The sequence below is a fragment of the Symsagittifera roscoffensis genome, chromosome 5 (assembly GCF_963678635.1).
Source record: "Symsagittifera roscoffensis chromosome 5, txSymRosc1.1, whole genome shotgun sequence".
Classification (NCBI taxonomy): Eukaryota; Metazoa; Xenacoelomorpha; order Acoela; family Convolutidae; genus Symsagittifera; species Symsagittifera roscoffensis.
This window is the reverse complement of record NC_087066.1, coordinates 31,296,621-31,319,830: the sequence shown is the minus strand read 5'-3', so window position 1 is coordinate 31,319,830 and position 23,210 is coordinate 31,296,621. Positions and strand designations below refer to the sequence as shown.

Genomic DNA, 23,210 nt, shown 5'->3' with positions numbered 1-23,210 from the left:
TTAAACTCTCGCGTATTCGTTCTTTTTTTTTGAAGGTGAATATTGCCCCAACAGGTTGAAACTTTTTTATGCGAATACAAAGGATACGCGACATGCGAATTTTTGTGAACCTTGTCAAATTGCTTCAAAAGTTTAATACGAAAGTAATCATTATTTCTTCAAAGGATTTCCTTTTGGTTTCCAAATTTTTTCAAAATTGAGCTGTAAAAACTTGAGCCCGGCAAAGGAATTTTGATTTTAAATAATGGCAAAGAAATCGTATTTAGTTTGCGCTTTTTCAGAGTTGTACTATTATGGCGTTGAACCCTAGAGACGTCGAATTCGAAATTTCACCCGGCAGAAAAGTGGGAGACAGACATCCGTGTTTCATCATAGGTAAAGTTACTCGCAATTAGTGAAAGAATTTTTAAAAGTCATAGAACTTAGTTAATGTAGTTCGTAGTAGTGAACGTAGTTAAAAATTTAAAATTGTTTTTTTTTGCTCTTGACTTCTGATTTTTTTACGCTTAGCAAGCGTTATCAAATCCGAAGATAGACTTTTTCGGGTTAGCAATTAATTAAACAACACATTTAATAGCTTGATTGATAATTAAACTTGCGAAGCGAGTGTATTAGTACGAAACTTCTTTTTCCAACCTAAGTCGCTAGTAAAAGTGCTTCTTTTGGTGGCTCTTTTGAATCGGTAGACTGCGGTAAGGTACACTGTCATATGTGCTTTAACATTTGATAAGGAAAAAGTTAACAAAGTTGATGCATTTTTAATTCATTAATTGAACCGAAAAAAGTTAATTGTTTCAAACAGCAGTATAATGATAGTAAGGTCGATTTCAGAAATTTTTCTTCTCAATGTATCTCGCAATTTTTGGAATGCATAATTTATACATAATGTGACTTTATGCTTTACGATTTAATTACTTGCAAAATTGTGTCTTTTTGTATTTGGTGCCCCTTTTGCTGCATAGAATTGGTAATTTATTAGCATATGTATCTTGGTTATTAGTAGCTAGTTTGGGGAAATTTAAGCATCCGGGGATGAGTGGTTAGTGCGTGAGTCTCAATGTTGTAAGGTCGCAGATTCGAATCCTACACGTAAGCGAGTTTTTACTAATTCGAGGCTTATTTCTACTTTCTTATTTCACTTGATAGAGCTGCTTTTTGGTCCTGTTCTCGCTAGTGTTTTTAGCGTTTCTGGCTCTCTTGAACTGAAGGTAACGACTACGCCAGGGACAGCTAGGTTCTAATGCTGCCCGGACCTGTTCACCGATTTCTCTTGTGCCGCTAGCAGATGTTGTTAAGAATCGATGAACGTAGCAGACTTATATAACTCCACTATCGAGCAGCTAAAATGTAAAGATCACGAAAAACGTGAACAAATTTCAGCTAGTTTCGAAAGAGCAATTTAGTTTTCAGATTTCCCAGCGAAATGAAATTTTAACTTATTAATCCTCAAACTTTTCTTTCGCTATCAAATGTAAGTTTTAGCAAAGGAGTGCCAATCATTAATTGTTCCAGAAATTTAAAGAGCTTTAAGGGAATCTGTTTTTTGTCTCGAAAGCTGAGATGTTTTTCAAAAATCAAGTCAGTATTTTTTTTTCTGTTTGCTTGCGTTCTTTGGTTCTTTTCCAACTGTCTGTTGGCTATGTTTTCTATTAACTTGCGTTCGTTGACTCTTTTCCAGTTGTCTGTTGGCTATGTTTGTCATTGAAAACGTTTTTGGTTCAATTCTGTAATTTTTAAAATTACAAACTCTCTCATTGCATGTTTTTTGTACTTGAAATTATTTCGGCCCAAAGTGTTACAGCATTTTTTATCGGCTTAGTCACTTAATTCTGCGTCTTTTAAAAGGAAACTAGAATTAATCATTTTGTCAGTTTCGGGGGGAAAGGCGTTAAAATTTAGAATCTAGGCATTTAATAGCGTATAGTTTTTCATGACAACATTTTTTTTTGTTTTCGGCTCAGCGAGTGTTTACCTACGTGTTCTTAGCGTAGGTGCCGCGTTATAAATGTTTCTGAATACTTCCTTAGCAGCGGTTGTTGTGTTGCTGGAGGTGTTTAACTCAAACTTGTCATATACGAAACAAAAAATTGAAATTTTTGAAGAAATAGTTGTTTTCGTCATTTTTTTTCAAGTTAGCTTTCAATTTGTTTTCTGTCTGCCAGGTTGCAATTTTATGTTTGTTTAATATCGCAAAGGTGGGAAGCTTCGCTTCGCCTCTGTGTTTTAAGTTCATTTCTTTTTCTTGGTTTAAAAGATGGCAAACTTCTCTATCGAACAGCAAAAATCAAAAGCAGAAAAACGTAATCGACTTCTAGTTTCGAAATTGGGTTGTTGTCTTCAGATTTTCCAGCGGAATAAAAAGTTCATCTTTTGATACAGTTTTCTCACTTTGGTTTATTTTGTTATCAAAAGTTCTCAAAATGTTCTTGAAATTCAAAGAGCTCTAAGGACATGACTTTTTCTTCAAAATTCGGAAGTTGAAGTTTTTTTGAAACTAAGGCTTTGTTTCTTTGATTTACATGTGTCCTTTCCAACTGTCTGTTGGATGTGTTCTCTTATCTAGGACGTGCAGTTTTTTGTCGTGATTTTGCATTAGGAAATTTCAAATCTAGTTCATGCTCAAATTCATAGAGGGCCGTCCTTTAGCAGATGTTGGTTACCATGCCCATGTACAAAAATAGAATTGATTCTATCGCTATTTTATTCAAATTTGTTATTTTGAACAATTTGATGCTCGTCGCATTTTTAATTGGTATCTTATTTTCCGCCTTTATCATTCTTTGATATCTTTATAATAGATACATGCTTATCCACTATACTTCCAATTTGTTGCTGTTTGATTGCTGGCTTGTTATCACATTCACTTCAAGTTAATTTGCTTACGGAAAAGCTTTTAAGCTCTTCAGTTACAAAAATGCAAATTGCCCAAAAATTTTTCATCGGCTTAGTTTCGACTGGGTGTTAAAATTAAATTTCGTGCTGATCAAGCAATTACATATTGGTCTAGTTCTTTCAAATTGGTTTAATTTTATCTACAAGTTTTGTCCATAAAATGTTTAAGCGTGGCGTGAGTGAACATAGCGAAGAAATTGATTTAGCTGGTGTTGATTAATTCTACGTTTTTTAAAAGTCTTTTAGAAGTTAAGTTGTTCACGCTTAAGTTTGAATTTTTGCGCTCAAAAAAGTGAGTGGCGCAAAAACAAGAGTTTGAATTTATAGGTTTCCCAACAGAGTATCAATTTACCCCTTGACCCAGTTTTCTCTTAATTTCCTTAGCTTTTTTTTAAAAAGTGAGTCATAAACGAATCTTGACAGTCCAAGAGCTCTAAGACCATAATTTTTTCTTTGAATGTTTTTCTTCTTTCAATCAATTTTTAGTTTCCTTGATTTTATTGACACTGTTCCAATTTTTTGTTGGTTATGTTTTTAAAATTGAATTATTTTCCAGGTGACATATTTTTTGTTGAAACTAAAATTTTGACAAAATAATAGATCAAAATAATCATTTTTTGGTCTCCTTGAGCGCATTGAGACTTTTCCAACTGTCTGGTCGCTATGGTTTTGCGTTTCAGCCGAGATTGGACAGAATCATCAGGGGGACGTAGATATAGCCAAACAGATGATTAGGGTGGCCAAAGAGGCAGGAGCTGATTGTGTCAAGTTCCAGAAGAGTACAGTTTTGGAGAGATTCAACAAGAAATGTCTGGCCAGGTAGGCTTGGAGGCTGTAATAGGCTATATTTGATGAGACAGAAGCATGCCATCACATATGGGCATTAGGAAGCAGCTATGAGTCTATCACAGACAGTAGTGCAAGTCAATTTTGGGCAGTGTTTTTACGATTTCGACCTATAAACGCTCGAGAATTTGCCGGAAGACTAATAGAGTTTTTTGTACAGTGGCGCACTTCTTTTTTTGCGAGTTGCGGATAGATATTTGAAAAAATTTGCAGATTGATGCGGTTTGTATTCCGAGCTCTCCTAAAATACTTATTTTGGCTAGAGTTTTTGCCCCTCGGGTAAATTGTTAAAAATATTGCCAAAAGCTCTGGATCGCGCGGTTTGAGAGGCTTTTGGTACCCTCCAAATTAGTATAGATTGGATTGCGCACGGCAGTTTTGGAATTGTGAGGGTTGGAAAATCAAAAGTAGCTGCTTTTACATAGAATAAATGTAGATTTTAGGGCGTAGAATACCAGGATGGCGTCTTATACCTCCAAATCTGCCGCTGCTTTCGTAAATGCCAATATTTTTTGAATATTTTAGTTACCCAAATATGTGACTTTTAATTATCTTGTACGTCTATCTATATTTCTAGCCTCTAATCTGCTCCTCTTAATGAAATGGGAGCAAAAGGCATAAAGGTGAGTTCAAGATTCAGTTTTTGTCTGCTTTCACAATCAATTGTTTGTTAGCTTCGTTTAAATGATTTTTAACCGGTTAATTTTGTGACTAACTATGTTGCCAGTTAACGTGGAATTGAAATATTTAACTTGAATGAAAGCCGGATTGTTTGTCTGTTAAAAACACTATCTTTTAAAGTCAATATTTGAAACTAAGTGTTTGTAATTGTAATTGATAGTGGTTGTTTAAACCTGGAAATTTTTTGTCAGTGCGCCTTCTAAATTGTTATCATTAACATCTGTAACCAAACAACCAGTGGAGAAGTTTTGAACTATTTGTTTAAATATTACAGGCCGTATGACGTGCCTCAAAGCTGGGGTAAAACATATGGAGAACACAAGCTGTTTCTGGAGTTCTCAGAGGAACAATACGTGGAACTGAAAAAATACGCAGAAGAGCAAGTTGGTGTCATTTTTTCAGCTTCTGGTTTCGACTACAGAGCGATTGAGTTCCTGAATAAAATCAGTATACCCTTCTTTAAAGTGCCAAGTCCAGATGTGGGGAATTTGGACTTCATTGAGTTCATGGCCAAGAAACATGTACCAATGGTTATCAGCTCAGGTGTGCTAGCAGTCTATCTGTAATTACGGATCCCAAAAGGCTAAATGATGTTCTTGACTTAGCCTCTGTTAAAAAATCTGTTCTTCGATTTTTGATACGAAATCTGAAAGTGTTAAATTGTGGGTGATGTGTTACAATAGGTGGTAATTTTGAGTATAGTGCATGTATTAATTTTGAGAACTATAATGCATAATATAGTCATTTCATTTTCAATCAATTGTACATGCTAATGAGACAGTTTTTGTATATACATTGCTCTGTCAGATGAAATGTTATTCAAAAAATCAAGTTTCAATTTTTTTGGCCAAAAAATGTGGCTTTTGAAATAAATTACAAATACTATTCGAATTATAACAAAGAGCGATCCAGCTATTTGACTTGAATCTGTCACCTATTGTAGTATATCACCAAATAGTGTTGTGGGCCTATAATGCGATGTTTTTGACAAGTTGGATGCTACAATGGCATATGTCGAAGTTCTTTTTGTACCAGGATTTTCACAGTGCTTTATGGGCCTCAGTAGTAACCCATAAGCAATTTTTACAAGATTTGTTCATAAAAAGCGAATCGGTCTCAATTAGGCTTAGAACGCATTTATAGCTCAAATTGAAGATTCGATTTTTGCCATGAATTTTATTTTTTCTGCTGATGCTTCTATTCATGTATCGTTATTAAGGCTCAGCATATTTATTCTTAAAGAAAAAATGTTGAGCGAGTTTCATTTTTGCGTTTTCAATCCGTCCAATTGAACCAAGATTGTTCCTTATAGGGATGCAAGACATGGACACTATGCGACGTGTATACCATACAGTTAAGAGATACCACAACAAATTTGCTCTACTCCAGTGCACTTCAGCTTACCCGGTCACTCCAGAAAGTGTAAACCTAGCAGTCATTCAAGCTTATAAAGAGAACTTCCCCGATATTGTTGTCGGTTATTCTGGACATGAAACTGGAACGACAATTTCACTGGGAGCTGTGGCGCTGGGAGCAAAAGTTCTAGAACGTCACGTGACGCTAGACAAGACGTGGAAGGGTTCTGACCACAGCGCATCGCTTGACATGAACGAACTGGCGAACCTGGTTAAACAGATAAGGATTCTGGAAGCATCAATTGGAACACCAGAAAAATTCCTGCTACCAGCAGAGAGGTTTGTAAAGAGGAAACTGGGTAAAAGTGTTGTGGTTTTGGGGGACATGAAAAAAGGCGAAATTTTGAATGAGGATAACATGGCAGTGAAGAATGCGGAACCGTGTGGTTATCCGCCTCATGATTTCCACAGACTTATTGGGGGAGTTTTGAAGCGAGATTTGGAGGACGATGAAACTATTTTGGAAGGAGACGTGGATTTGAAACAGACAGAGAAGGGAGAAAAGAAAGTGGCTGCACTGATACTCGCTAGAAAAGGTAATATCGAATTTTTAAATGGAAAATTGAGACATTTTTTAGTCATCGTTAAACAGGAATCTGCAATTAAAAACGCTATTGTTGAAATGTCGAGCGTATCACGCAAAGAAAAGTAATAGACATGAGCCTAAGGTTTCTATCAGATTTCATATTAATTTGAATTGCGATTCGATTGTGGGATAAGTTACTTGTTTTTGAACTGACAAGTTGAAATAAAATGGTTATTTGTCTAACCTGTGACTTTAGCTTAATCTTTTTTTTTATTTCCCAGGAAGCAAAGGGGTTCCTGGAAAGAATATCAAAATGCTGAACGGACTTCCTTTGATAGCCTGGACCATTTTGGCCTGTGAGAGGGCAGCCTGCTTTAATGAGATATGGGTATCAACCGACTGCGACAAAATAGGCAACATATCAGAACAATTCGGGGCCAAGTAAGTAAGCTCTATTGAAGCGAATTAATGGGATCCCAATTGAGTTTTATGCTTGAACCATAATTAATGCTTTGGAAGTCTTAATTGTAAATTTGTAAGGCTTGTTGTATTAGTTTTTTGTTTTTAATATCAAAAGCACTCCTAAAACGTTTCTCTTGCAGTGCTGTTTTTGTGTTTTCACATTTTATATTAAACTATAAGATAACTTGAATTGAACTGGTTTAGATATCATTGTCGTGACCCCTTAACGGCTCAAGACAAATCCACTAGCAAAGAGGGCTTCCTGGAATTCATCCACCATCACCCAGACATCTGGGCAGTATGCAGTCTTCAGTGCACTTATCCAACCCAGAACCCAACCCTCATTTCCAGAGCAGTGAAGATGATCAAAGAGGGTGAAAGGGACTGTGTGTTTGCAGCTGTGAATAGTCACAAGTTCAGGTGGGCAAGGGTCAAAGAGGACAGAGGAGGGTGTACTCGACCTTTGAACTTCGACCCCTATAATAGACCGAGGAGGCAAGACTGGAGTGGGGATGTTGCCGAATCAGGCAAGTGAATTGAATAACGATAGAAATAGTTGCACTTATTGGAAAATTTTGACAAAAAAAATGCGTTTTTTTGGCGCACGCTTCACCCTCAAAATTAGTATATATTGGCGCCAAGGTGCCTTTAGAACAATTATAGAGTCGGTTGGCCTAAATGGATTTTTTTAAAAGTACCGAAGGGGGACCCTTTGGTTCGGCAGGGGGTCGAATCCTTGAGGGGAGGGGGGCGTCCCCCCGTAAAGCCACCCTGCTCTGGCCTCTTGTCTTTCTAAGGAATTCAATTCCTACTTAACTCATGAAATGGGACATTTTTGTTTCTTTTCTCCAGGTGCCTTCTACTTTTTCACAGTGGACCAGTTGAAAACAACTGGAAGCTTCCAGAGTGGAAGAGTAGCCTACGTGCTGGACAGTGAAGATCAAGGTGATCATGTAGACATAGATACTCAGGAAGACTTTGTACGAGCAGAGCTGATGATCAAGAAGCACTCTGCGAAGTTTGAGTTAAATCAGTTAGTCCCAAAATCAGCCAACATCCCAATGAGTGGCGATTTTCGGAGTGCGATAAATGGATTTGTAGATCATGGCATATCAGGTGTTGCCAACGGATCTTCGTAAACTGAAATGAAAAAAACTTGCAGTTATATTATGTACATATGAAATCAATTTAAGATGTATTTAGTTAAACAGACTTGTCAGAATTGAAACCCTGATTTTATTTAAAGCAGTGGCATTGGCGAAATTGCTTGCTCAGTAACAATGTCGTGATCAGTAACAATGTCCAAAATACTGGATAGTACGGCTAATTAGTTTTATATTTCGCCACATGAAATAATGTTAGTTTCTCGAGTATTTTTGATGCATATCGCTGTTTTAGCAAAATTAAATCCATTTGTAAAATGTTTTGAATTTATCAATTTATGGTACGAAAACATATCGAAAACTTGCAATAAAGTGGTATAATATAAAAATGCAATTATGTAAACTGTCAGATACTTTTTAATCTAACAATAAAGTTTTAGTATTCCTTTTTCAGAGCTGTTTTTGTAAGAGAATAGAATAAAAGAAATACAGGAAGCTTTTCCTGTTTTTTTTACTTTACCATTACACTATAAATAGTATTATGTTCAGGCATACCAGCTATTGTCAGTTATGCAAGATATTTTTTTATATTGAGTACAAAGTAGCAAAAATGGCACTTATTTTTTGTTTCTCATTTCTAATACTGACTCTCTTCTATCTCTTAAAAGGAAATTAAATGACCAAATATATAGATTTGAATGCAGTCTTTGCTCGTGAAAATTTTGTTTCGAGTTTAATAAGTGCTTTTGAATCATTCAATCCCTGTATTCAATTTTGAGTTAAAAAAATAACGACATTGCCTTGCAAACATAAGATCATTTATCCACGCGGGATAGGACCAACATACGAGCTGTACAGCTCATCACGGCGAACCGCTGTTGTGCCCCTGCGAACATTATACGCTGATTGAAAATGATTACGGGTGAGTTTGTAAATTTTAAAAGATTTATGACTATCTTCAAATTTTAAGCAGGCCTAACAATACGTGCTGTTATGGGCAGCTACCTTTCTGTTGTCTTAAATTATACTATCGATTTGTTGCTGAAAAAACTTTGTAACTGCTGAGTGCATCTGTGTTTAGCCATGTCTTGCCATAATTATCGAAGTCTGACCGTAAAACATATAATCGTTAAGTTTTTGATAATTGGCAAATAAATTAGTAATTCTTGATTAATTGCCGCTTGATGTAGTGCAGGCCGTCATTCATAGTAAATCCTCTTTTTGTTTTGGAGTTTTGAGCTTCAAGTATTGTTTTTCAAGTTCATTTCTAACAAACAAAGAATTTACATTAACATTTACCCGCAACCGTCCTTCGAGAAGGAGAAGCTAGTTCAATTATTGAGTAGATTAAGTCAGTAGAATTTTCGACCAATCAAAATGCTGCAAAATTCGGAATTTAAATATAACGCTCTGGCTCTTGCGTACTGATTATTTTATGTTAGTTGCAATTCTTCAGTAGATAGCCTAGGGTGGGAGCGATTGTTAAGTAGATCCTAAAATGTTTTTTTTTGTCTCTGCTTTTTTTGAATTGGTTTTGTTTCGAGTTAACAAACAATCAAAATTTGTATTCCCAATCAAACAAACTATCTTTTTTGTTTTTGAGTTAATGAAGTGTAATTTTTGGCTTTTTCAGTTATCCGCACGAGAAACTTTTTAGTGGATGGTTTCTGATTATTTTTTGTTTCTTTCAATTTCATTTACTGAAGTGGTTTTGCAGCGAAAAATAGACAGGCTCTAAAAAAGAACAAGTATAGAGTGTTACTGTGCAAGTATCACAGGAACGTTCTTTGCTTCTTGCACAGTAACCGGTTAACCTTGTTGTTCCGACCATTTGAAAAATTAGGAGGAAGTTTGTATTCGTGTGTGTTTTAATTTTTTTCTTTTTGTTTTCCACGCATAACCAGATACCCGGCGTAATCATCGGACTAGGTTGAGTGATATATTATTTTAAAACTCTCTCAGTCGTGATTCGAACCACATTAAAAATTTCCAAAAAAAAATCCAAAAAAATTTCGAACCACATTGAATATTTCCAAAACAAATTTGCACAGTAACCGGCTATCCTTGTTCTACTTTATGGCTTGTCTACTTTGCGCTACGTAACCCCTGCACCAAAGAATTCGAAAAGAACAAAAAAAGCAATCAGAAGCCATCTGAAAATTTTCTAAAAGCGATGAGTACGCATATACATATCTGAATTCTGTTTGCTTTCGCTACGCATCTAGCAAATACTAAACAAATACCAATCTTAATTAAACGAGTTTCAACTGCATCAGTTTACTAAAAAAACAAAGTTGATTGATCGACTCAAAAAACTGAAAGTTTTGTTACGTTTTATTTTGAATAATTTCGCATTAAGAATCAAAACGGTGCATTTTCGAACTGCTGTTAAAAAAGTGTAAATCATGAAGAAGAAAAACATAAAAAACTTTGACTGAAAAAAAGCAATTTTGGTAATTAAATTTGTAATCTAATAGTTTGATAATTATTTGTAATTCAGCTTGAAAGTTTTTGATTATTCTCTGCTCAAATAGAAATTATCCAAATTTGAGAACATTTGATGAATAGTTAAATATTGGTGTCATTCAAAATTACACATGATATGATTAAAATAATCGTATTTGCCAGCTTAACTCCGGGCGGCGGGAGGGTGCGGAAAAGAACAGGAGCAAAATGTTCTAGAATTATGGTTGTTATACGTTCGATCCGTTGCTCTAAGCATTTGCTACCATACATTTCCAGCTGGAAATACCCATGCTTTGTTTTGCAACCCAAACTTCTATTTGCATTTAACTGGTACAAATGCAGGCACTCATATAAGTCGTTCGATTCAATTTGGGCAAAAAAACTATTAAGCCAACATACATTTTTTTCTCTCACAATCGGCTTGAAGTTTTTTTTTAGATCAGACTACACTTTATTGTATGTGCTAAATTTGCGCGTGATAAAAACTTGGATACATTTGCACTAAGCATTTTTTTTTGCCCACAATTTTCAGCAAATGCCTGAAAATTTATTTATAATTTGAACAACTTGATTTTTTTTCATAGATTTGGCGCAAATTTTTTACTTAGTACAACTGCACAATCGTTGAGCTTTTTCGCTTTAATGAGTTCAAGCTGAAAAAAAATTTATTTGGATCAAAAGGAGATTTTTTTAAACGTTTTTGGTTTTCTGCAGTTAAACTTTTTGTCTGTTCGGTTTTTTCTGTATCGTTTTTTGAAATTTTTAAATGCAATGTTTAAAAAGAAGAATTTGATTTCAATTTCTGGAGTTCTAATTTAAAAAAATTTTGAGAAAAATTTTTCTTACAAATTTTTGAACAATTTTTTTGCTCCGCTTTTTGAAGAATTTAAAATACTTTTGCTTGGGGTGATTTTTTTATTCAGATGGTTTTCTAAATACAATCAATTTGAAATCAAATAGATATTGACTGCCTGAAGTCACTTAAAAAAGATATTTTATCTCCGATCCTTTTTTGCAAAGGTCTGAGAGTTTGAAGTTTGCCTAGTTGGCCATGCTCTGGACTAATTTATGCGCTTTTTGAACAATTTGTTCATAATGCTGAAAGCGTAATGCAAGTTTTTGATGTATGGAGAAGTATCCCTCATAACATAATTACTCCCAAATGAATTGAGGCTTGCTAATCAGTCGTATTAATTTCGTACGACTCCAAGTTTACACTTAATTTTGTCCAAAACTTTTAGTTTTTCAAAATTTTGTTTTCCCAATAACTGTTTGAAATGGATTAAGAGGCAGTCGGAACATTCAGGGCTTTCCCTTGATATATGACTAGTCTTGTGGTGTTTTCTGTCTTCATGTCTGCATTTTTCTTAATTTTGACAAAATTAACTAAGAGCTATTCAAATTCAAAATTGAAAAAAAAATTCATCTTAGAATTTTTTTGTTCTTGAAACTGTTAATATTTTTTCGACAAAATTGTGTTTTGTTCTTATTTCGAAAACAATAACAAAAAATTGATAAAATTTACCATCAAGTGGCGAGACTAGCAAATTTATCAAAACTTTATCATGAAATCAAACAAATATGCTTCTTATTGTTTCTCAAATTTATCTTATGCAGAAAATAGTAACTGGGGAAGAAAAATTGTAAGGACCGCAATCAATTCAAAGAGAAACTTGAGGATTTTTGCATTCATGCTGAGCTCACGGTTAAATTTCTATCAGAATAAAAGAAAAGAATTTTTTTCGACCGTTGTTCAATATTTGTAAATTAAATTCCCTGTCCGGTACTACGTATAAGCCGTAGGCTTGTATTCATTGTTTGAAATTCAGACAATTCAGCCAAAAGTATGCAGACAATTAAGCCAAAGACAATTCAGCCAATAATAATGACAGCCGCAGTCACGCCAACATGTTGCGAGCTTGCCAACAGAGAGTACGACTCTATATGAAACTTAGAGCCGGTTATCGCCACAAAGCGGCGACGCGCGCATAGAGCGCTCACCGGCGACCTTAAAACGAGAAAAATTTACAATTCAGATTTTGTTCCGACTTCCGATACGAAAGTAACGGAATATTTGTGCTCGGGGTGGGTTTTTCTTCAGACAAGTTTCGACTTTTTAACTAGCAATTTTTGAGGGAATTTTAAAATCATTCAAAAGGTATTCTTGTCTTGAGCTTAAATTTGAAAAAATATTTCACCTGTGGTCATTTTTTGTAAAGTTATGGGGTTTGAAGATTGCCCTTTTGGCCAATATGAGACAATATTAGCGCTTAAGCGGAGATTTAATCCGTCTTAGAAATCGTCCCAAATTGGTTGAAACAAATTTATTTGCCATAATTAAATTGTTGCAAGTAGCAAAATTTATCCTTTTGTACTTAATATAGCGTCAGGGGATGATTTTTATTTTAAAAGTTTCAAATTTTAGAAAAAAAATGTATCCTTTCATTTTACTACATTTAACTTTTTAGTTGATTACTGCTCCATAAACTTTAATAGGCAGTCGGAACATTCAGGACTTCACCGTGATACGATCAGTCTTGTTCGATACGAAAGTAAGGGAATATTTGTGCTCGGGGTGGGTTTTTTTTTCTTCAGACAATTTTCGACTTTTTAACTAGCCATTTCTGACGGAATTTTTTTATATCATTCGAAAGGTATTGTTGTCTTGAGCTCAAATTTGAAAAGATATTTGACCTGTGATCATTTTTCGTAAAGTTATGGGGGTTTAAAGATTGCCATTTTGGCCAACTTGGGACAATTAACGCGCGATATATTTCGCGCTATTAACGCGTAAGCGGAGAGTTAATGCGTCTTATAAATTGTTCCAAATTGGTTGAAAGAAACTTATTTGCCATAATTAATTTGTTACAAGTAGCGAAATCTATCCTTTTGTACTTTATATGGCGTGTGGGGGGATGATTTGAAAAAAATTTCATTTTGTTTTATTCTTTTTAATTTTTTAATGATATTACTGCTCCTTAAACCTTAATGGGCAGTCCAAACATTCAGGGCTTCACCCTGATACGAGCATTCTTGTTGTTCTGACTTTCGATACGAAAGTAACGGAATATTTGTGCTCGGGTGGGTTTTTTTTTCTTCAGACAAATTTCGACTTTTTAAGTACTCATTTTTGACGGAATTTTTTTATATCATTCGAAAGGTATTGTTGTCCTGAGCTCAAATTTGAAAAAATATTTGACCTGTGATCATTTTTCGTAAAGTTATGGGGGTTTAAGGATTGCCATTTTGGCCAATTTGGGACAATTAACGCGCGATATATTTCGCGCTATTAACGCGTAAGCGGTGAGTTAATCAGTCTTAGAAATCGTTCCAATTTGGTTAAAAGAAGCTTATTTGCCATAATTGGTTTATTACAAGGAGCAAAATTTATCCTTCTGTACTTTATATGGCGTGTGGGGAGATGATTTTCAAAAAAAAATCAAATTTTAGAATTTTTTTTTCATTTTGTTTTATTCCATTGAGTTTTTTAATGTTATTACTGCTTCATAAACCTTAAAACGCAGTCGGAACATTCAGGGCTTCGCTCTGATACGAGCAGTTTTGTTTTCTTTCAAATCTAGCGTTTTGTAAAACTGGCTGAATTGCCTCAGGCTGAATTGCCTGTATATTTCTGGCTGAATTGTCTGAATTTCAAATTGGCTGAATTGTCTCAGGCTGAATTGTGTGTATATTTTTGGCTGAATTGTCTGAGTTTCAAATTGGCTGAATTGTCTGTGCGCCGTTTGCAATATCGCTGTAACATCACGGACAGAACAGATGACTAAATGCTTTTTTTCCCGCTCAAATAAAGACGGCTAAAGGCGGTTTTTGAGAGGGTAAAATCAAGTTGATGGTCTCATAAAGATATTGCTTGAAAAGGTTCTATACTTGGAATGGATAAAATCTTTTTGTATTCTGCTGCACGCGAATTCATTTTGTGCGCTTCTTCGAATATTGCAACGTGAATACCAAAATATAGCTCATATTTTATAAATCAATTCGTTTCTGCGAGTCTATTATGTAATTTTGAACCATATATTACCCTTGAAACCACAGTTTGTGAAAATACATGAGTGAAAAGTAAGGCTGCAGACACATTCCTAGTTCCTATTTTATTGCTCATGTTCGACAAAGGAGTTTCAAAAAACATGCCAGAAGTCGTAGTGACATTCCAAGAAACAGGTCAGTAGCTGGTGTCATAGTTGAGATTTTGTTCAATAATTAATTGATTCCACTCACATAATATCTAATGTTAAAGACGATTTTTTTCGTATCAAAAAAGACAAAGTTTTGTTTTTAAGATGTCTTTGAGTCAATTGATAAAAACTGGTTTGAGTGCTGTCATTCGTGCTGAAACAATTCGTAGAAAAGGATTTGATTTTCCGGTCTCAAATTTTTTCTTTGAGAATCTAAGGAGCTTGGCTATCCCCTCAGTCGCATGAAAAGATATTTAAAAAATTACTAGCAGCTTGTAAGACGAAATAATAAAACAATTCATATACCTGTTCAATAAATAACTAAAGCCTTAAAATCGTCTTAGTTTTGAAATTCAGTGAGTCTATAAATTTTTTTCTATTGATAGTGAAAATATATGATGGTTTTTAAAACATGTTTTGTGTAAGAACCAGGTGAATATTTAGGTTTATATCGTGCGGCCAGGAGGTTTTCGGGTTCTTCGAAAAATTTTCAATATCCCCCCTCCTAGATCCGTGCCTGATTTACACCCTACCTCGGCTCACTGGCTCAGATGCAAAGCGCTAAATTTAAAAAATAATTCAATCGAACAATCTTTCCCCTAAGTGACAACAGAAATTTCCTCTAAATAATAATTAACCTGAAAAATCAGATGAAAATAAATTATGCATTTCATAAACCAGTGAATTTGAGTGCTCATTGGATATTAATTACCAGTTGATTAGAGTTGATTATGGGTTGATTCAAGTTTTTTTAGTAATACGTTGACTAAAACTAGTTGAACATTTGCAATTTAATACAAATCTTACAGTTTAAATGTAAACAATGCGAGTTTTTCGCCTAAATCGATAACATATAAGAAACTGTTGGGTTTGCAATATTGTCAGTACGCTTGCGACTAACAAGTGTTATCAAATCTGCAGAATTTTTTTCGGGTCAACAACTTGTTTAACAAAATCAATTGAACCGCTATACTTCATTAACGTGCGCTCCATACACATTCTGTCTTGCAGAAAACTTGAAAGCTTGAATTAAACTACTATTTTGCTGCTACTAATGACAGTACGTTTAGGAAGTTATACCAGTACTCTATAATGATAATAAAATCAAATTTCTTGGCTTCTTGACTAAATCAAATTCAAACTATCCTAGTTTTTCTGGCACACTTTATTTTTGAGAGAAGAAGTACGCCTGACATGTGTGTTTGCTTATGCTGATTAGTCGAATTAGATGCCTTAATACTGATTTTTGCTGTTAAGTAATTTTTGTTGTAATTGAAAAGTTATGATTTGTTACTGTAATTTATGAAACCACTAAGTGTGTATTTTCGGTAATTTCGTTTGGTTTTTATTGCTTGTAAGCTTTCTTTGACCTCAGTTGCTTCTGTTTAAGTTTTATCGTTTAAATGACCAAATTTAGCGTTGCCTCAAAAAAAATAGTTTTTATGCTTCTGCGTGTTTCCGGAGGGGGAGCGTTAAAATAATTTTTTCAGAATTTTCAAAAGTTTTTCAATTGAACATAGTTTTGCTCACCAAGAATCTTACTAGCTGTTGTTGGCTTAGTTTCCATTTAATTCATGTCTCTGATTACTTTTTAAACGCCATTGATTGTGTTTGTGGTCTTGTTTTGTAATCATTAATTCTTCATGATTTAATTTTTTTCAATCCTTATTTTTTTTTCTCGATTTTGTGGCTTTTCCCCAATTTTTGTCCCCTGGTTTGCAATGTTATGTCTGTGTGGTATCGCAAAATGTGCGAAACTCTTTTTTACTGTTTCAAATCACTGGTTTGTGCAGTTTTTGCTTAAACAGTAGAAAAGCAAATCAGACTGAAACTATGCGTTTGTTTTGGGCTATTGTTCACTTAGCCCGACAAAAATTTATCAACGCTTGTTCTTTTTGTCCAATATTTTTTGCATATTGAAAAACAGTTAAATTGCTAGAAAGCAATAGATCTCGATTTCGTTTTTTGTTTGTTTTTTTTTTTCAATCAAAGGGTATTGAAAACTTTTTTTTAATGTCAGAAATTGTGAATTTTCTCGACGCCCTTATAAACTCACTAAAGACGGCAAAAATGTTTCAAAAATTGATGTTTGCCTGGAATAAAATGAGATCAATTGCTGGCTTGGGATGTGCAAATTTTTTTTCATATGCATGAAAAATTTGTCTCAACAGAAATATTGAGTTTGCTGTTGATTTGTCTTCAAAACTGATTAGGAAAAAGCTTGCTGCATAAATATCATAGAATTTTTTTACTTCAATTTTTTACTATTGCGATAAGCAAGGGTATAGCAAGCAGGTATTAGTCGTTTTCCCCGTTAATGACTTTGTCTATTGGACTCATCTGGATTCTTCGTGGTACCTTGGTTCTTAATGAGTTGAAAAATTTGTTTGTTTCCTGCACACTTAGCGTGAGTTAACGAATACGCCTGAAGTGATAAAAGTCTTGTTTTTTGAAATTGACCAGGATCTCTTTTTTTAAAACGAGAAATAATCCGGTTCAAAACAAATTACCGCGTATTATTTGTCTGCTAATGTTTTGTCAGCTTAGGTGCCACAATTAAGACTCGTATATAGATTCTTGCAAATCAAAAACAATTTTCACTGCAATTGTTTTTAGCGTTGGAACTTTTTAAAAATCCGACCGATTCGATATTTGTTTTTACATTGGTTGTAATTTTATCAACTCAATGTTGTGAAGTTTTTTTTTCAGTGTTTTTTTTTGAACTTTTTTCGGCGTTCTTGTATTTGGCTGATTTGTATCAACTTTGTGGCCTCATTTCGCGTCATTATTTTAGGGGGAAATTTTGCGCGTGCGTGATTGTTTTAGAGGAAAAAGACTAAAATTTGATTATTAAGAATTTTTGAGTTTTTCGGCAGCAGGTATTTTCTGCCTGAGATATTTTCTGCCTAAGTTTTCTGCCAAGGTCATTTCGGTTCTGTTACGGCTCGGTAAGTTTTGTTCCGATGTTAATTTTGCATTTTATTGTGTTTGTAAGTTTTCTTCGAAAAAACGGGTTTCAGCAGCCTGTGTAATTAATTAACCTTCTCATCAACAAGGACTTTGATGACATCTGAAGATATTTTGAATGGACTCGAAAATATCAGAAAGCTACTTTGCTTACTCGGCCACGATGCCGCGGCTTCAGGTATCCTTCCGATTTTCGCTAACTAGCGATTTGATTCGAGTTTTTACACGAAATTCGTCGACTTACCTTGATGGTTATTTGCAATTTGATTTTAATCTCAAACTGTAGAAAATGCAAACTTTTCCCGTATATGGTTTTGATCTAGAAAAATCTTGGGTTGGCTCAATTTTGTTAACAGTTGTTCACTGATTCAAACCACTGGTATGTGCAATTTTGACTGAAACAGTGAAAAAGCAAAGCAGACAGAAACGTTGCGTTGGTCTTTACCTATCTTTCACCTAGCCCGACTAGGATTAATTGTGTGAAACGCTTATTTAAAAACCAAAACAAAAAACTTGTTTTGAATTAAGCTTCCGGATTAAGCTTCGTTTTTTTTCACCCATTATATTTTTTTGCGAATCTGCCCAGGATTTGCTTTCTTTTCGGTTTCATTCGGCTCAATAATGGTTTCTAATGTTTTGTTTAACGCAACAATTGTTTGTTGATTGTACGTTCATTAAGTCGAACCTCATTTCAAAATAGACTTCAATTTTCTTGCAAGGGTTTTTCAAAAAAATTTTTGCTTTAAGTTTTTTTAAGAAAGGCTTTCTTTTAGGCTTCTGCAAGTTAAGTTTTCAGTTTTTTCAAAATTTTTCATGCAACAGTTGGAAAAATTTAACGACCTTATAAGTCAGGTGATTATATTGCAATTGTTCAGCGCAATGATTAAATTGATTATTTAGTTTGCGTGGTTATTTTCGTTACAAATGAGTAAATGGCGCAAAAAAGTACCATTGATTTTTAAAACATTGATCCAGCTATTTCGAACTGACTCATTCTTACAAAACAGTGTCAATCATACGGTCCGAAAAAAGTTAGAAGCCAAAGAGTTAACCCTCTCAGCAACAGGACTTTGATGACATCCGCAGATGGTCGAATGGACTCTCAGTTATCAGAAGATTACTACGCTGTCGCGGCTCAAAGGCATTTTACCCACTATTTTTCGGCACACGCTTTTTGTGCTCGAAACATGCTTTTTGTTACTTATTTAACGCTCTGATTGGTTTTCGGAACGTTTTTTCTTCAAATAACCTAATTTCAAAAGAATAATAGTTATTTTTTAATGGTTTGGATATTTTTAGTGTAATGGCTATCCTTTTATTTACTGCTTTCGAAAATTTCCGAATCTTTGTCGAAACAAGATGTAAAAGGTTTTAAAGTGATATATCATTTGATCCGTTCTAAAAATAAAATTATTTGTGGTACATTGCAATGAAAAAACGAATAACAAACTGAAGTAAACTCGAAGACAAAGATCTTGCCTCAATCTGAGAACAACAAACCGGAGAATCCTCAAGCCTTTTATTGTATATACAATCTCCCAAAATGTTTTTAGAGCAAGAACAGCTAATTTTTTAATTTGAAGCGCTAGAAATTTGCTCTACTAGATTCATACAACAGTGGACTGCACAAAACATCATAATTCGTAGAGAGCCAACAACTGTTTTTGTGGTAGATAAGCAAATGGTATGTCTTGCATCAAGAGTTTTTGCGAATCAATCGAGACACGCAGAGCCCAGAAAGTGCACAATTTTTAAGAGGCAATATAAGCTGTTGCACCATTTTGGACAATATTTACCATGAAAAAAAAAGATTGGTAAACTTCCAGGTACATAGAGTCCAAAATTGTTATCAAAATTAAAAATTTTAGAGAATAAAAACGGAAGTTTGCGTTTAATTTTGTCCACTAGTATAATTTTTAAGTCCCACTTCTTTCCTTAAAGAAGATCACTTTATAATGAAATTTGAAAAAAAAGTTCTTCATTTAGTAAAGAGACAAATTTTCTGATAAAGTCGGAGCTGTAGTTTTGTTGAATAAACATCATTTTTATCTTTTTTTTGTAGAACATACTTGATAGCTTATTGAATTGACTAGAACAAATATGTCTACTTATTTTTACTTATTGCTAAAACTACAAAAGGGGCCTAGGAAAACAGACGATAAGCAAATTAGACGGAGGCTACAAAAACGAAATTTGACGTAATTTATTTTTTACAGATCTGTCATTTTAAACGAAAAAGCAATGAAAAAGAAAGGGCTGACAAAATTTTTTCTTTGTAAACAAGTTTCATAAATACAAAAAGAACATAAAATGTCAATACCTATCAAAACTATTGTTTAAATGAACAAAAAATGTCAAATCCGAATTTTACAGGAGAGTTTTGAATTGAATAAGTTATGCATGAGTGAGTTGTAAAATTTTTGACAACCGAAATTTAACTGCTGTCTGCAATCAACTTTATTTTTCTCACGCAATTTGTCTGCAAACAATTTTAACCTCTCTCACTTTCGTCTATTTTCTCACAATTGAATTTTTGCGAAATCGTCAATTTTCTTTTTAAGTACTTACGTCTATCTTTCTTATCGTCTAATTTCTCAACCCCACTACAAGTGGAAACCATTTATTACTGTACTGTTCGATAACGTTTTCTGTGGTTTGACAACCAAAACCAAGCATAGGTTTTTAGGGTGGCCAGTCATTGAGCATGAACATTTAAGAGCATAAAAGGTCTAAGATCGGAGAAATAGACAAACAATGATTTAAGTTGGCCAATCAGTAAAACAATTATTAGAGCCGTCAATACTACCAAAGAAATGAAAACATTACACATGAATTGAGTAATTTTAACAAGTAAAAAACTGCTTGATCAAAATACTCAATTTATGCATAATCTGTTCGTTGTTTTTTAATTCTGACAATGCTGATGCTCGTCTTACCAATTAGCTTATAAAACTAAAGTTTTTCAGTTTTTTGCTCCTAGACCCTTTCTGCTCTTAGACCATTCTGCTTATTGCTCTACCTCCGGTTTCGGCTAGCTTTTATTCTCGTTCCTTTCCTAGCTTTGTATACGTGCATTATCAAACGAAATTTCAATCATTGGTCAAAAAATTCCTAGTAAACAAGAAAAACAAGGTTAAATAGTGTCCGGCAAATAAGACGATATCTGTTAAGACGACAACAGGTTTTGATGGAACCTTAAAAAGACTTTCAACTTTCCACTTTTTTGTGAGAAATATAAGTCACTTACATTTAAACTATTCATTTTAGTTATTTTATAGCTCAGTTGTCGTCTTAATGTCATGTCCAGGGGCGGATTTATGATATTCTCAGAGGAGGGGGCAAAATAAAAATAAAAATTTTGCTAATTTTTTTGTTTAGTTTGAGTAAAATTTGATTTTTGAGCCCTCCCAAATTACGATAACGACCCCATTTTGACCAACTTTTTGCGCACAGGCAAATTTGTTTAAAAAAAGGCCAAAAAAATTGTTTGAAGCACTTTTTGAAAAATTTTGACCAAAAAATTGCGTTTTTTTGGCGCGCACTCCCCCTAAAAGTTAGCATGTTTCGACATCAAAGTTACCTTTAGAAAAATTTTATGGTCACTCAACTATCAATGGATGCCTCATATTATGCTGCCGCCTTAATGTCTTGTCTTCTTATTTACCTAATACCGATTTAAGTAATAAATTAAACTCGATTTTGTAGAAACACACCAACAACTCTTGTAAACGCTTAAATCCGAAAGACAAACAATTTTCCTGGCGCTATAAGAGGTCATGACCTGTAGCGAATTTAGGGATACCTCTTTGTACTATTTTGAGACAATCGTTTTTGGATGGTTCACCCCGAAATTTCGGGTGTTATAAGTGTGCTTCTCAAAATCGAGTTTATTTTATTACTTAAATCGCTCTCCAATTTCAATTATCTCTGCTTTTTACCACGCCATTTACTTCACCATAAAAGAAATGAAAGGTTGGTTAATTGTCCTTGAATGAAATTGTCTGATAAGCAATTTTTTTGAATTGTGTGATAGGCATTTTTTGAGGTCAAATCGGGTATGTGTTTGAATTTTAAAAATGTTTTGGGCATCATTGAATTCAAATTTTGCAACGACTTTAAAGTCTCCCTACCGAAACTTTTTTTTCTGATACGTTGTTGGCTTTTTTTGTTTGTTCCTTTTTCTGTTTCTGAGGTGCCACTCTTGGTAGCCTCCCAAGTGGCGTTCGTACATTTTTTTTCAAAGTATGTATCTTTTATCTTCATATTCTATAGAGGCTTAAAAATAAACACTTTATAAATTTAAGTATTTTTGCATCTAATCGATGTTTTAGCACCGAAGACTTCCAACCAGCAATTGAGAGGAGTATTTTTTATGGCTGCTAATGCATTCCTACTAGCTGTGGTGGGTATACTATTCGAGTTCAGTGGACTGACCGGATCCCAGATGTCCTTCGCAACTTCGGCTCTCGGAACCTCTTTAGCATTCGCCGCTATCTGTGCTTCCAAGGGTTTGACGTAACAAAAAGGGGTTAAAACGCAATTAAAATTGAAACAGATAAAATGTATTTCATAAATTTTTCTTATTATAGTCTTAAGAGCTATCCGTTTTTAGAACTAAATTTTCGAAAAATCCACTTTTTTCCAAGCTTTTCCAAAAAAATACACAAAAAAACTTTGTCGACCTATTTTTGAGAGACATAATGACATTGGAAACAATTATATCTTTCCAAGAAACTTCACTCTTGGAATTTTTTGTCTTTATAAAAGTTAAGCCAACCCCTGAGGCGAAACTACTCTGACTAAATATCACGGACTAGCACTGCTCAATGGTCTTGTAAACGGAGGTGCCACTATTTTCTTCCTCTACCTATCGATCGACTTAATTGACCCGGCAGGAACTACTGTTGTCCAAATTTTCATCTGTATTGTCATTGCGCTAGCCATTGAGAAGTTCAAACTGAAAAAAGCACCCCACTGGTTATCAGTTATCTCTATTATAACTGGATTTGCAGGCATGGCTACAATGTGTCAAAAAGATTTCGCCGGCACTCGGATAACTACAAATTACCTTGTTGGCATGTTTTATGCATTGGTATCAGGAGCTACAGGTGTCGCGTACTTTATCTTAATCAAATTGAGTGCCAACAAAGTACCTGAAAGCTGGAACTGGATGTCTTATATGTTAGGATGCGCCGCACCTAGCGTACCTTCGTTATTCCATACATACCATTTACCATCTTGTAGTTTGAGGATAAAAGCTGTTGGGCTACTAGCTGCCTTCACCCAAACCATTTCAGCCCTTATGGCGGTGAAGGGTTTCATGTTAATCAAAGCGTCCGCAGCTTATGTGTTCCAGTTTTTGGCATCTGTGTTGGCGTTTGTGCTCCAGGTTATTTTCCTGCCCAATTTATTCTCTTGGGTCTCTTGTATTGGCGCATTATTAATCATAGTGGCAATCGGAATTCAACTGTTGGTGATTTTGAAGTTTGAAACATCTGAACAAAAGCATGTCGAAGCTGAGCTTCAAGAAACAAAACTTCAATGAAGAGTTTTAAATATCTCATGGTATCAAAAACCTTCAAAACTTTTGTTACCTGTGCTACTCTAACAACTCATCACTTTGATAATTTTTTTGGAAAAATTTGATGGTAAATTT

The 23,210-nt window shown here is 34.4% G+C and overlaps 2 protein-coding genes across 6 annotated transcripts; both read left to right on the top strand.

Moving 5' to 3' along the window:
- Positions 1-254: 254 nt before the first annotated feature.
- Positions 255-8,335, top strand: LOC134846239 (sialic acid synthase-like). The gene is made up of 7 exons (XM_063863509.1): positions 255-375; positions 3,573-3,711; positions 4,694-4,962; positions 5,732-6,370; positions 6,642-6,801; positions 7,027-7,349; positions 7,675-8,335. The coding sequence occupies exons 1-7, from the start codon at positions 294-296 to the stop codon at positions 7,959-7,961; spliced, it is 1,899 nt and encodes a 632-aa protein (XP_063719579.1). The 5' UTR covers positions 255-293; the 3' UTR covers positions 7,962-8,335.
- Positions 8,336-8,479: 144 nt separating this feature from the next.
- On the top strand, positions 8,480-23,197 carry LOC134845960 (uncharacterized). Of its 5 annotated transcripts, XM_063863104.1 has the most exons (4): positions 8,480-8,736; positions 8,822-8,847; positions 21,886-22,062; positions 22,339-23,195. In XM_063863104.1, the coding sequence occupies exons 2-4, from the start codon at positions 8,838-8,840 to the stop codon at positions 23,097-23,099; spliced, it is 948 nt and encodes a 315-aa protein (XP_063719174.1). In that variant the 5' UTR covers positions 8,480-8,736; positions 8,822-8,837; the 3' UTR covers positions 23,100-23,195. The 5 variants fall into 5 exon arrangements, 4 of the variants coding, with proteins under 4 accessions (XP_063719174.1, XP_063719173.1, XP_063719172.1 ...); XM_063863103.1 differs by lacking the exons at positions 8,480-8,736; positions 8,822-8,847 and adding an exon at positions 14,198-14,573 and having other exon boundaries at positions 21,886-22,050; positions 22,339-23,197; XM_063863102.1 differs by lacking the exons at positions 8,480-8,736; positions 8,822-8,847 and adding an exon at positions 14,198-14,573.
- Positions 23,198-23,210: the final 13 nt, after the last annotated feature.

Coding starts and splice junctions, on each gene's coding strand:
- LOC134846239 (XM_063863509.1), top strand. CDS start 294: ATGGCGTTGAACCCTAGAGACGTCGAATTCGAAATTTCACCCGGCAGA. Junction 3,712..4,693: donor AACAAGAAATGTCTGGCCAG/GTAGGCTTGGAG, acceptor TAAATATTACAG/GCCGTATGACGTGCCTCAAA. Junction 6,802..7,026: donor TCAGAACAATTCGGGGCCAA/GTAAGTAAGCTC, acceptor GAACTGGTTTAG/ATATCATTGTCGTGACCCCT.
- LOC134845960 (XM_063863102.1), top strand. CDS start 14,513: ATGTTCGACAAAGGAGTTTCAAAAAACATGCCAGAAGTCGTAGTGACA. Junction 14,574..21,885: donor AGTGACATTCCAAGAAACAG/GTCAGTAGCTGG, acceptor TCGATGTTTTAG/CACCGAAGACTTCCAACCAG. Junction 22,063..22,338: donor CGCTATCTGTGCTTCCAAGG/GTTTGACGTAAC, acceptor CCAACCCCTGAG/GCGAAACTACTCTGACTAAA.